Source organism: Balaenoptera physalus (assembly GCF_965194825.1).
Source record: "Balaenoptera physalus genome assembly, chromosome: 20".
NCBI classification, from domain to species: Eukaryota; Metazoa; Chordata; class Mammalia; order Artiodactyla; family Balaenopteridae; genus Balaenoptera; species Balaenoptera physalus.
In genome coordinates, this window is record NC_138901.1 from 40,752,279 (window position 1) to 40,766,782 (window position 14,504).

General features: G+C 35.2%; 1 protein-coding gene across 2 annotated transcripts in view; it reads left to right on the plus strand.

Annotated features, from left to right (window-relative positions):
- The window catches only part of MED13 (mediator complex subunit 13), a 96,255-nt gene extending 85,282 nt beyond the window's left edge, over positions 1-10,973 (plus strand). For both annotated transcript variants that reach the window (XM_082439868.1, XM_082439869.1), the window contains exons 27-30: positions 1,542-1,690; positions 3,335-3,508; positions 6,167-6,267; positions 6,928-10,973. In XM_082439868.1, the coding sequence (XP_082295994.1) occupies positions 1,542-1,690; positions 3,335-3,508; positions 6,167-6,267; positions 6,928-7,060 (557 nt within the window). In that variant the 3' untranslated portion in view covers positions 7,061-10,973. The remainder of the gene's footprint in view (positions 1-1,541; positions 1,691-3,334; positions 3,509-6,166; positions 6,268-6,927) is intronic.
- Positions 10,974-14,504: the final 3,531 nt, after the last annotated feature.

Sequence of the window (14,504 nt, forward strand, 5' to 3'; positions counted from 1 at the left end):
CAAGAGAGGCCACTATAGTGAGAGGCCCGCGCACCGCGATGAAGAGTGGCCCCCGCTTGCCACAACTAGAGAAAGCCCTCGCACAGAAACGAAGACCCAACACAGCCATAAATAAATAAATAAATAAAAAATAAAAAATAAAAAAAAAAGAGGAGAAGGGCATGTGGTGGAAACAGAGGAAAGCAAAGTCAGAGAGAAATGACTATGCTGCTGACTTTGAAGATGGATCCAGATGCTGGAAAAGACAAGGAAACAGATTTTCCCCTGGAGCCTCAAGGGAGAGCATAGCCCTGCCAGTACCTTCATTTTGGCCTAATGACTAACACTTTGATTTCAACCCAATAAAACTGATTTTGCACTTCTCGCCCCCAGAACTGTAAGAGAATAATGTATGTTGTTTCATGTCGACGAGTTTGTGGTAATTTGTTGAAGTGCAACAGGAAACTAATACAACCGTTCTTCTACCTTATTGATATCAGAACTAGTGCTATGAATTATCCCATAAATGTTTACTTATTTTAAAAGCCAACATGGATCATAAAATATTTGTACAGGTTTATGTATGTGCTGTTGAGTTACCTGTACATGAACTTTGCAGGTCATTTTATATTCTTTTGTATTTTGATTTGCCAGAATAATATAGTAATTTGTAAGTTTTCCAGATGAACCTATTGATTGCATTTTAGTAGAAGAGAAAATAAGTGATATTCCATTGTTGCTCTGAGTGGTTACCTTAGAAAATGGCATATCTCTAAAATCACAAGTATGGGTATTAATTATTCTCCTCTTTTAGTGTGTTATACAGTAACTTGAATATTTTAATAGTAAAGAATTAAGGAATTAGTTGTGAATAGTCTCATTTTAAATATGTTTTCATTCCCAGCATTTGTATTAGTTTCCTATTGCTATTTGTAACAAATTACCACATGGTTAGTGGCTTAAAACAACACACATTTACTCTCTTACAGTTTTGGAAGTCAGAAGTCCAAACTCAGTCTTACTGGGCTATAAAGTCAAGGTGTCTGCAGGGTTGGTTCTTTCTAGAGGCTGTAAGGGAGAATCTGTTTGCTTGCCTTTGCCAGCTTCTAGAGACCACCTACATCTCTTTCTCATGGCCCCTTTTTCCATCTTCAATGCCAGCAGTTTAGAATAGTCACATCTTCACTGACTCTTAATGGTACTGCCTCCCTCTTATTAGGACCCCTCTGATTACATTGGACCCACCTGGATAATCCAGAATAATCTCCCCATCTCAAGATCTTTAGCTTGATCACATCTGCAAAGTTCTTTATGGTAACATATTCACAGATTCCTGGGATTAGGATTTGGACATCTTTGGGGGGGCCATTATTCAGACTACCACATGCTTATTTATGCATAGTTGATTATTTGGCTCCCAGCACAATAGTTGGCACATGGTAGACATTCGGTAAATGTTGATTACATTAACTCATTTTGGTTAAAATCCATTAACTCTCTCCTGTAAATGACCATAGGATATGAAAAATGGAGTATTTAATTTTTTTCTTCCTTCTGTATAGATGGAGCAGATGGAATGGGTATCTTTGATTTGTTAGACACAGGAGATGATCTTGACCCTGATATCATTAATATCCTTCCTGCATCTCCAACGGGATCTCCTGTTCATTCTCCAGGATCTCATTACCCCCATGGAGGTGATGCTGGCAAGGTAACCCTGTTATAAAAGTTCAGTTTATCTAAATGTCATTCATTAACTTAGTAACAGATTATATCAATGAAATAGAACACTGTTTTTCCTTGAAAATTAGCAAGAACATTACAGCAGTACATTCATGTACTTCTACCTTAGAGACATCAGTATGTTGAGTTGTACGTTATTAAGAGAGTCTCTAAGGTTCTGCTTTCTTGGACTTTGTATTTTCTAGACTACTTGGCATTAATCCTTCTTTTATATTAATAGTTTTCCTGCTACTTCACCATAGCAGGATGTAGGATTATATTATCTGAGAATCAGTATATTACTCTAAGAGCTGCCATTCGTATCAGGGCTGTGACAAGGAACATAAAGGAAATAATTTTCTAATAAGAACAGAAAAAACACTGACCCTCGCGTGCCCCCCCACCCCCTTATTTTTAGCAGCTATGGAAGCAGGCTATCTTGTCCTATTTGAACTCAAAACTAATTGGACTTCATTTGAATAACATCATTATTTGAATGAAATTATATATAGTGGTTATTTGATTATTGTAATGTACGTAAGTTTAAAATAAAAAGGCAACCTTACCTTGCATCCTTTCCTCCTTTTTCTTTTTTAACTGGAAAGAAATGAGATTACAGGAAAAAAAGAAAAAATATATAAGGAAAAGCACCAATAATCATACCTCTTTACTAAAATCAGTTTTATCTTTTTTTTGGCTGCTCTGTGCAGCTTGCGAGATCTTAGTTCCCAGACCAGGATTGAACCCGCGCCCTCGGCAGTGAAAGTGCGGGGTCCTAATCACTGGACCTCCAGGGAATTCCCAGAAACCATTTTTGCTTTTAGCAAATTACCTTCCTTTCACATGTTGCAGCTTTCAAAAAGTATAAGCTTTTTATAGTTCCCCGACCAGGGATCAAATGCGTGTACCCCTGCAGTGGAAGCATGGAGTCCTAACCACTGGACCGCCAGGGAATTCCCTTAGCAGCTTTTTTATGTTACGTTGTTGCTTTACCATAATTTGTTATATCATTCCCCAAACGTTGGACATTTAAGTCTTTTATTTTTTTCTGTTTTAGGTAATAATGGCAGTGAGCATTTCCATGTATATCATTTTTCTTCTTTTTATGTTTCCTTAAAATAAATACCAAAGAATGCATTGACTAATCTAAAGGATATGAGCATCACTTAATAGTTGTCTCTTCATGTTGCCATATTTCTTTCCAAAACACTATTGACTGCATTTTATAGGTAGTGCTAGATAAACAAAGCTAAATTTAATCCACCTTTTGGATTGGGGTGTGATGGTCAGGAATTAGTTGAGGGCGTATTAGGAAATAAGTTAGAAAGTTCATTGAATATTTTGTATTCTTCAGTCAGATGCAAAGGTTTATATACACACACACTGAACACGGGCTTGACATAATAATACACTTGTTAAATAGTTGGTATATTCATTTCCTCATGCAACTCTTAAAACTCATTATTTAATGCGAATTATGATACATAGCAATTGACTTTCTAAAATATCCTTCAGTATTTTTTAAATTGAAGTAATAAAATAATGAGACTGATTGCCATAAACCATTCTGTATTTATAGCTAGTGCTAGCTATATCAAATGAACTAACACAGTTTTAATTTTGTCTTTTTAAGGGTCAGGGTACTGATCGGCTACTTTCAACAGAATCTCATGATGAAGTAACTAATATTCTTCAGCAACCATTGGCCCTTGGTTACTTTGTATCAACTGCCAAAGCGGGTCCGTTACCTGACTGGTTCTGGTCAGCATGTCCTCAAGCACAATATCAGTGTCCCCTTTTTCTTAAGGTATTGCTTTTTTTTTTTTTTTTTTTTTTTTTGCCAATTCCTAAGTAATGCTAATCGACGGCTTAAGTCCTAAGAAACAGAAGTGGCTTTTTGAACTCTTGTAGCTTTTACCTGAGGTCTTAAATGCATTGCCATATACGACTCTCTAGACAAGATTACAGAGAGAATTATGAATCTAATTATGAAACAACTGTAATTCTTAAATTCATATTAAGTTTAAACCTTTAAATAACTTTAAATCGAATTTCTGGGACCCTTACTCTTAGTTATTTTCAGCTGCACGTATAGACGTTTAGAGCTGGGAGAAACCTTATATTACCCTTAATCTAACGTCTTCATTTTCTCGGTGAGCATATTAAAAGTTCAGGAAAACTCATTTGTCCAATCATAAATTGGTAGTAGACTCAAGATTAAAACCCAGATCTTTTCATGATTATATAGTGTTATTCTTTGAATTATGTCATTCTGCACTCCTATTATGCCTCATTATTTTGGGAATTAAAGGTTTCATAATCTTTGTAAAAATATTTGATATTTAGATCCATTTACTACCTCCTTAAAAAAGCTTTCTAGCTTTGTGTAAATTGCTTTTAAAACTATTGAGTGGTTTTCAAGTAATGAGATTCTCAGACCCATAGTGACTTATTTTATCGAAACAAATTCATTAGCAAGTGATATAACAAGGTTGAGATAAATCATAAAATGGTAAAACGAGATGTGAAAGCCCTATCTAGAGTTTGTTCCTGCTGCTACTTCTACTATTCCAAAATAACAGATTTAGATCTGATTTCACTTATATAAACCCACCAGAAGTTGACTGATTTAGGCCATAAATCATGCTAACTGAACTACTTGCCAACTGATTTTTATTTGTAGGGTAAAAATTGAATAGTATGCTTTAGTTTTTCAGGGTTATATTTTAGTGGGTACTTTAACCAATAGGCTTGCTGCTGTCTTTTAAGCCTGTTGCTATTAAATCTTGATTCCCTTGGCTCACATACCATTGAGTCAGTGACATTTGTGGTTAAGCAATGAATTTCTGTGGCACATTCATGAAGAATACAAGAGCTGTTGATCTGAATTGACTATTAGTGAGGTAATATAGTTAGAGAGTGTCGGCCAAGGTAATAGTTTTAGCATATGACTTTTCTTCCCCTACCAGTCTATTCTTTGTGCAGTGGTCTATACAGATCTCATTACAAGAACATATTCCCAAGGGGGTTTCTGCATCATAGTAATCCTTGGAGTTTCTACAAAACAAAGGGTTCTTTGGTCCTTTCGGAAGTGCTACATGTGCTTTCTGCCCCCACCCCCCTTTTGTTGTTAGAATACACATTAAAAGCTCTGAAAAACAGCAGCAAATAACATTGTTTACCTACCATTTCCCAAACTTACTTTAATACACAGGAAAAGTGTTGTGTAACACCTATTAATAGTGTTTCACAGAACATATTTTTAAGAAACACCACTTCACAAAAAGTCCAAGGGACTATCCAGATTCTTTTCTACTCAATATTTGCAGAGAGGATAGTGTAAAGTGGGCATTCACCCTCAGAATACAGTGTAACAAGATTAGGACTTCTGGTCTGGTCTGAATTATCAGGTAAGGCATAACTTACCATAATTTTGTTCACCTTTTGTTTTCATACATCCCATTTTATTTCTATACCATAGGCAAATAAAACCATCTGGTATGTTTCTCTTGGCTTGGGAAAAAACTAGGTTGTTACCTAGATGATTAAAAAATCTTTTTATCATTGAAATTAGAGCACTGTTACTAATTACATTCATTTATTTGTAGTGATCTGCCACATGAGAGACTTTTGCTTATAACTCAAATCAAGAGTTTATGGGCAGTTGAAACATATTTTTGGTTATATTTCTGAATATACAACAAGATTTTATACGAATATTACAATTGTAGAGGAGAGAACACCTAAATATAAAATAGTATCTCTTACAGTAGTATACAGAATGAGACCTGTCAAGAGTTTCTACAGGGACTTCCCTGGTGGTCCAGTGGTTAGGACTGTGCACTTCCACTGCAGGGGGCTCGGGTTTCATTCATCCCTGGTCGAGGAACTGACATGTGAAAAGAGTACCACATTCCTTTCTTTCACTCTTCATTGCCATACCTAAATGGGTGTGCCAGTTGTTATTAAGCCTCCATTATGAAATTGAGTGGGCAAAAGAATGCATCTGTGCTCACAATTCCACCAGAGGTAGCTCTGCTTAAGATTTATTGCTTTATAAGTAAAATATTTGCATATGCTTACTTCTATTACTTTTTTCAGTGCTAGACCTAGGTTAATTTGCATAGTCTATGTAACCTAGAGACTGTACTCAGGTTTATCAATTTTGTGCTTTCTTAAACATTTACTACACATCTAGGCAGGTTACACTTAGCAAATAATTAGAGATCCTTTTTTCAGGATTATTATGCGGTCTCAAAAACAATAAAGCTGAAAAAGTTTTGAGTTACGCACTTAAAAATTACTTATGTAATGAATTAAAGAAGAAGGTCGAACATGTTTATAGTGGCTCCCATTCATTACATAGATCTAAAATGTATTTCATCAAGGAAGAGACCTTGCGAGAATAAGGTAAAACCAACAGACTTTTTTCCATTTGGCTGACTGATTACCTGTTATTTTTTAGGCCTCTTTGCACCTCCACGTGCCTTCAGTGCAATCTGACGAGCTGCTTCACAGTAAACACTCCCACCCACTTGACTCAAATCAGACTTCAGATGTCCTCAGGTACAGCTCTTTTTACCATTAAGAGTTCTCCATAACAACTTTGCAAGAATACAATGTTGATCCTTATGTATTTTTCTCATTTTTGGCGGTAGTTTACAGTTGTGCACCCTTGGATTGCCAGATGAATTATATGTCATTCAGAGTGAGTGCTTTTCTTTCCGACACGTGTAATCTACTTTTTTTTTTAAGTATTTTTGTTTATTTATTCATGGCTGTGTTGGGTCTTCGTTTCTGTGCGAGGGCTTTCTCTAGTTGTGGCAAGCGGGGGCCACTCTTCATCGCGGTGCGCGGGCCTCTCACTATCGCGGCCTCTCTTGTTGCGGAGCACAGGCTCCAGACGCGCAGGCTCAGTAATTGTGGCTCACGGGCCCAGCTGCTCCGTGGCACATGGGATCTTCCCAGACCAGGGCTCGAACCCATGTGCCCTGCATTGGCAGGCAGATTCTCAACACTTGCGCCACCAGGGAAGCCCTGTAATCTATTTTTGAGAACAATTTTAATGAAAATCAGTTCTCTTTAGTCTCCCCATGACTCTCTATTTCATACCTTACACTTTTTTCTTTAAATTGACTTTGAATCTTAGATGCCATCATTGGAAATTGCTTCCAGAATTTAAAGCACAAGTAAATACATGACTTATATAGTTTACTTGCTTTTCAGGTTTGTTTTGGAACAGTACAATGCACTCTCCTGGCTAACCTGTGACCCTGCAATCCAGGACAGACGCTCATGTCTCCCAATTCATTTTGTGGTGCTGAATCAGTTATATAACTTTATCATGAATATGCTGTGATCTTCATTTGATGGAACTGTGCAAGAAAAGAACAAGGGAAAAAGATATTTCGCTGCAAGATTAAGTTACAATTATCTTCTCAGTGAAAGTCATTTGTGATGGGGTCTAATTCTTATTACTTCAACAAATATTGTTTTGACTTGGGGGTATGGGCGATAACCCTGTTATTTTTCATTGACTATACTGAACTCTTTAGGATGATGACTGATCATACAAAGCGTATTATAACATTTTCGTAGCAAAATTAACCTTTTTTTTCCAGTCACAGTATTTGTGAAAAGTAATGAGCCATAGTACCCAGTCATGTTAAATGAATATTAAAAGCATGGAGAAGGAAACATGAGGAACAGTGAATTTCAACATATGGCTTCAGAACATCAAGATGTTCTTGTATTGGATTATAGTATCTAGTATTCAAAATGCCTGCATCTCTTATTTATTGTAAGTTTTTAAATGTATAAATTGTCTTATATTTCTTAACCTCTTTTATAAAAATTTTCCTAGAAGGTTTATACTGCCTTCTTGCTTTAAAGCAATTGGTCTAAAATATATGTAATCGTCTTAATTAAAAAGTTGCAGTAGGGTTGCTTTTAGAGTATTATTTTTTTGTAAGGGGGTGGGTGGGACAGTAAATTTGTATTGTCTTGATGTACAGTTTAATGGGGATAGAGGGGGAATAATGTCCATACCATTGTGTGTGGAGGATTTACAGCTAAGCTGTAGTTGCAGAGTACATGTACAGTAATGAAGTTCACTGTGTTTATAAATTGAAAAGGTACCGGGTCTTACAACATTTTATATATCAGTCACACCTTTACAGAATAACATGATGGCAATATACAGTGATATTGTTAGGTGGTTTAACTTAGAATAAAATGAGAATTCTTCAGTTATATTTTGTACTATGGTTTAGGGCTATGACTAATATTTCAGGCCATTTCCAGTGAAAGAAACTTAGTTTTACAAGAAAAACATTTGCTACTGAATGCTTAAACTAATTTTGGTGTTTAATGTTACATGCTTACATTTTTTGTTGTTGTTTTAACAGTGGCACATCTAGGCATGGGAATATTATTACTTATGAAAATTATCTTCAGGATCTGCTATAAGGTTGAAATTTAGCCCAGCTCTAGGCATTTTACAAATTATTTTAAGAGCAGTCACTCTTGATTGACTTCTTTTTTTTTTTTTTTTTTTAATTAAAGATTGGGAATGTGTGTGAGAGTATGCATACGTATGGATGTGTGAGTGCAATCAAACTGTGGTGTAAATAGATCCTCAGTGAATTCTGGTATTCAGACTATTCCACTAGTTAAAGAACCATTTTCTAAACTTAACCTGTTTCCTTTTGCCTTTTTATTTATTTAATTTTCTTGGTTTGGAGATGGCAGTCCCAAACACCAGAGTCTGTACTTTCCTGTAACACAGCTCAGATTAAGGCAGGGCATATGCCAAGGAGGTTCTCACCTCCCTAAAGAAGGGACTTGAATTTTAGGGACTTTAATTCACCCCTTCCTTCAATACAGCTTTCCCTCTTCTTGTTTGCACATGCCAAGATAACTGCTTCTATGCAGGCTTTATCCCCTTAAAAAATCCTTTCTACAGTGCTGCTCACAAGAGAGTCCAAGTTAGCCTCCTGCCTGTGTCGCTGACTTGAATTCACAGTCGCCAAGTCTACCTGTCTTTCTTGGAAGCAGTCTAGCTAAATTTTGAATTTGTATGTTCACTAATTCTCTACAAGGACAAAATTGATTGTATTTACAAAACTGTAATTTGGTATGTTTTGTTGTTTTTTGGTTGGCTTTTGTTTGTTTGTTTTTTTAACTGAAACTTGTTTTGTAAATACTATATGCTTAGCTTAAATATCACTTTCTTATGAACAATATAATTTCTTCAAATTATGTATATTGAAACATTAGCAAGTCTTGTTTTTCCTATAGAAAAAAACAATTGGTGACAGAGGTTTTTGATCATTTCTTCAAAATTATAATGCAATCCCAATGGTCAGCATATTTTGAAGTTAAAATTTAAAGATCACATCTCTGCATTTGTTCTTAAATTATGCTAACACACTACAGATTATGTTGGCATGTTTTTTTCTGTACTTTAAAAAAAAACTTGTCTGAGATTTGAGGGGAAAGATGCTTATTTGGAATTTCTATTAAAACAGTATCCTTTTTTATATATCTTATTAACTCAGTAGTGACTCTTACAATAAAAGCTGTATTCTCAATTGTTTAAATCACTAGCCTATAGTAACCACACCTCAGTTTGAAAACAGATTTTTAAAAAATTACTCCCTGATAGTTTCTTTTATATGGAGCCATAAGGAAGGAATCCATTATACAATTCCTTTTTATCTGGGAATCAGGGAATAGTTCCCAAATACACAGGATTTACTGATAAGATTTTTTTTCTGCCCTTCATATATAAATTCACACTCAAATAGAAAATTATTAAATAGCCATTAGAAAAGGTCAGGAGATTTGTTTCAGGAAAAAAAAATAAATTAAGCCTTTCATGCAGGATGATGGATCTGACTACTGATGTACTGTCACAGACAAGTATGGGTAGTTTTGTTTTGTTTAAATAGGTAAGCAAAGTAATATACTTTATACCAATTGATCACCAACACCTTGACTTCTTTGTTACAGTGCTAATGTCTGTTTTCTGTGCAGTTATCCATTACAAAGCAGGGTGGGAGTTGAATATTTTGGCATTTTAAAAGATTAGTTATATAATGTCTGCTTCCAGCCAGTGAGAAACATCTAGCCATACCTTTCTTATGCAAGCCATTCAGTTATCAGGACTGTGAATTAACACTGTATGAATAAATTTCTGTACACCTTATTGTTTGGCCAGAAGGCCACCAAGTGTACTTATATGTAATCCTTAAATTTTAAAGTAGCTGTAATTTTTAAATCTTTCTAACTTTTCTTAAACCACTAAAATTAAGCTCTTACTACTTAGTCAACTATCCTCAGCTGTATTCGTACTCAATTGTCGGTATGGCACAGATTACTGTATTAAAATATTCTCCTTTCGTCTTCATATTTACCTTCTGAGGTAATTTTTTAACTTAATGTGTTACTACAAAGATTTGCAGATCTTTAATCAAGCACTATGTTAATACTGTAATATCAAAGTACTATGTTGCATTATTTAAAATGTTCAAATTGAATACATTAAAAGGAAGTTTTTAAATGCTGTTGCATCATATAATTTGCTATTCATCCACTATGGCATCGCATATCAGTCTATTAATACATTTAATGTTGCATGAGTGATGTTTTGGTCTGGGTTTCCTCTTAAGAGTTTAGTTTGTCTAAATTAAGGAAAAATGTTTTTGACATACATTTTTTTTTGGTTTCCCCCCACCCCTCAAAAAAATCTGCTCGAAATCTTAACCTTTCGATTTTTCTTGGTGTTTTAATGGGCCCAGAACTGTGTTTAAATTTTTATATATATGTTTTCTTTTTTGTGGAGTATTAATTTAAAAACTGGATTTGGGACCTAAAATACTCCTCAGGTTGATGTATTCATGAAGTTTTAAAATAGCTTTAGTTTTCAAAGTAAACTGGATTTGTGGACCTTAAAGTTACTGAGTTTAAACTACAAATTGTAATGTCATTACTGGACGTGTCAGCATCAACTCTCTCAAAATAGCTTGGTCACTTTATGAAGGGGCGTTTTAAAGTTGTTGTTTAGCAATGAGATTTAATATGGTCCAATTGCTTTTTTTTTTTTCTTTAACGCGACAAAAAAAGAAGAAGGAACAAACACTATTGCTGCCGAATGCCATAACACTGAGTTGTACAAATTGTGATTGAGGAAATGAAAAGGTTTATACTTTTTAAAAAAAACAAAAACAAAAAAAAACTTCAAATGGAATAAATTATTCATGAAGCCTTCATTGTGGTGTCTCATTCTGTTGAAAATATTTCTGTCTTAAATTTGTGTAAAAAGTAGTAGTATTTTTATGTCACTTATAAATGAAAAGGGGCAACCTAAAAACTGATGGAGTTTCAACTTCTTTGTCTGAAGTATTTTATTTTTTTAAAGATTTTAATCATACCTCGGTGTATAATATACAGGAAAATTGTATATGTACCTACGTATTAATTCCTTTTAGGCTGATCGGTTTGATACCAGTTTTCTAGTCTAAACAAGTTACCTTCAAATATTTAAAGCTTAGTTCTGTCCTATTTTTTTTAAATCACACAGATGTTTTTGAAACATAAGAAAAGTGGGGGTTTTTTTTTTTGGCTGTGCCCGCACGGCTTGGGGGATCTTAGTTCCCGGACCAGGGATTGAACCTGGGCTTTTGGCAGTGAAAGCACGGAGTCCTAACCACTGGACTGCCAGGGAACTCCCAGAAAAGTGTTGTTCACATATGAACACTGAAAATAGCTCTGCGCATTTTTTATAAGCTGCTGTTTAAAATATTTTTGTCCAAACTTAAGCTGAGTAAGGACAGATCCCAAAACTGTTGTGGTCATTTTAAAATCGTTTCTGACGGCAGAAGTAAAAACAAAGAATCCTGTATGTTGTTGGAACTTTTATTTTAAATTTTTTTGTCTTATGGTTTATATTACCTCTGATTTTTTTTCTAACTTTTAAAACAATTTAACTTTATGTATAACTAAAAATAACTGCAGGGACTTCCATGGTGGTCCAGTGGTTAAGACTCCATGCTCCCAATGCAGGGGGCCCTGGTTCGATCCCTGGTGAGGGAACTAGATCCTGCATGCTGCAACTAAAAAAAATAGATCCCATGTGCAGCAACTAAGACCCAGTGCAGCCAAATAAATAAATAATTTAAAATAAATAAAAACTGCAAATCAAGCTTTTGGGGGGAGGGGTACTCACTTGTTGCCCAACTACATACACCCTTTCTTTACTGTTTGTGGTTTTAAGTATTGAAAACCAATCTCTGAAAAATCCTATTTTGAGTGACTTACTGAAGGAAATGATATTTTTTCTTCAATATTTGTTAAGAATTCAAGCTGCTTAGAGACAGACATGTTCCCTACCTTAGGCAAATATGCTTTTTACATTGTGACCCACTGTGCTACATCATGGCAAAATCTAAGACTTGAAAGCTCAAGATGGTAGTGAATCCCTGGGAATCTTTTCTTGCAGAACTTCTGCCAAGTTCTCCATATGAATTAAGAACTACAGATTGAGAGGTAAAATCGTGGAATATGGTGAACATTTTGAAATGTTCTACAAGGAATATATTGCACATGCAAGTGACCTTGGCCTCTTGATATCAGTAGCACATTATTTACATAGGTGTACAGGCATATCTCATTTTACTGCACTTCGCTTTATTGTACTTGGCAGATAATGGGTTTTTTACAAATTGAAGGTTTGTGGCACCCTGCGTTAAGTCTATCAGTGCCATTTTTCTAGCAACATTTTCTCACTTTGTGTCTCGGTGTCACATTTTGGTAAGTCTCATAATATTTTTAACTTTATTATTATATTTCTTATGATGATCAATGACCTTTGATGTTACTGGTACTATAGGCTCAGATGATAGTATTTTTTAGCAATAATGTATTTTTAAATTGTATGTACATTGCTTTTTTAGACATAATACTGTTGCACACTTAATAGACTACAGTATAGTGTAAACATAACTTTTTACATGCACTGGGAAACCAAAAATTTCATGTGACTTGCTTCATTATATTTGCTTTACTGCAGTGGTCTGAAACCAAACCCACAATATTTCCGAGGTATACCTGTATGTATTTGCTAATGAACTGGATGAGGTGACTTGAAATAATATCAGCTTATTACTAAAGGTACAAATATACATTTACCACAATTCTAGAATCAAAATTACAACATGTTCTAACAAATTTTTTTCTGTTTAATGATTTTATCATCAAAATATGCCCGAGACAAAATTGTTACTACAGAATTATTAAATATGTGGAGCTATAGGGTCATTGTAGGTTTTTAAGAAGTCTCGAGGCAGAACATCTACTTCAGGATAAAGTTAGAAATGCTGTTTGAGCTCTATTCAAACTATTTGTAGTAAATAACCTTTGAAATGTTAGTTTCTAGGGAAACGGGCATTTAATGGAAACCATTCTCGGGCATGTTAAATGAAATGTTCAGGCTTTGCTTAACAAGATATTCAGGGTGTATTGCTCTACTAACAACTAGTTCAGATAAGTCAATTCCCCATGACCCCAAGAACATATAGTTAAGAGTATAAAAGTCCAAAGGGCACACTGGGTTATTTGAAAGGGTTCACGTAAGCAAAAACAAAAGAGAAAGGAAGAGAGTCTGTGGTTTCAGCTCATGGTAAAAGATAAATTTAACTGTTGTGAAAGTATTCCTGAGTCATCTATACTGATACTAATTGTACAGTTTCCAATATCTTCCTGTGTATACGCTAGAAGACATCAATCCTGGACTGAAAACTAAAGAACCCTCATTCTCAGGGTCCTATAGCTATAACCAGAAATTATGCTTAATATTGTTTGAGGTGTTTTTTTTTCTTTCAGAGCGACCCACCAGAACTGTTTCAGGAATGACCTTTTGTGAAGGTAAAAGGTTGATGTTTTAAAAACTTCCTTACTTTGCCACTCCCTACTACAGAGAAAAAAAAATCTTAGTGATACATTTCAACAGTCCCCAAACCATGTAGTGTCTTATAGGCTTGCATTCAGAATGCCTGAGTTTGTCTTGATTCTGCTTTTTTTTTTTCTTGAGTAAATCTACTTTTAACTAAAATCAACAATCTTCTTCCACAAAAACCACCCGGTCCTTAATAGTGTTCCTTGTCACTGTGAATGGCACTACCATCCATTCAGTTGTGCAAACCACAAACTCTTCCTTGTAACCAGTCATCAAAAACTGTTGGTCTTCTGTATTTACTATCATATATGTCCATTTCTATCTCTGTTGGCCTGACCTTAGTCTAAATTAGCACTATGCAATGCTATAAAGGTGATTAGGTAAAAGAACCTTATCTGGGTGGACCACTGCAATATCCTCCTAACTTCATCTCTCTACTTTCAGTATGTTCTTTACTTGGTAGCTTAGAACCCTTGATGGCTGCTTCTTGCTCTAAAGATAGATACCAAAAGTCTTAGATGATCTGTCCTCTGCCTACTTCTCCACAAGCCCCAGAATGGGCCTTTCTCCTGTGTTCTCCTAGCCTCCTAGGCATTTGAGTTCTTTGAAAGTCCCACGGTTATTCTTGCCTTAAGGCCTCCCCCTAATTACCACGTATACCCTTGCCTCAGATCAGGGCCCCTTGTTATATACTCTTATTGTTATACTTACTGTAACACACTATATGGGGACTTCATAGTGTTTTTTGCAGTTTATAATTGATTGCCTCTGCTACCAAATGACTCCATGAGGGCAGAAATTTGGTCTGTTTTGCATACAGTTCCAATGCAACACTTAGCATGTAGTA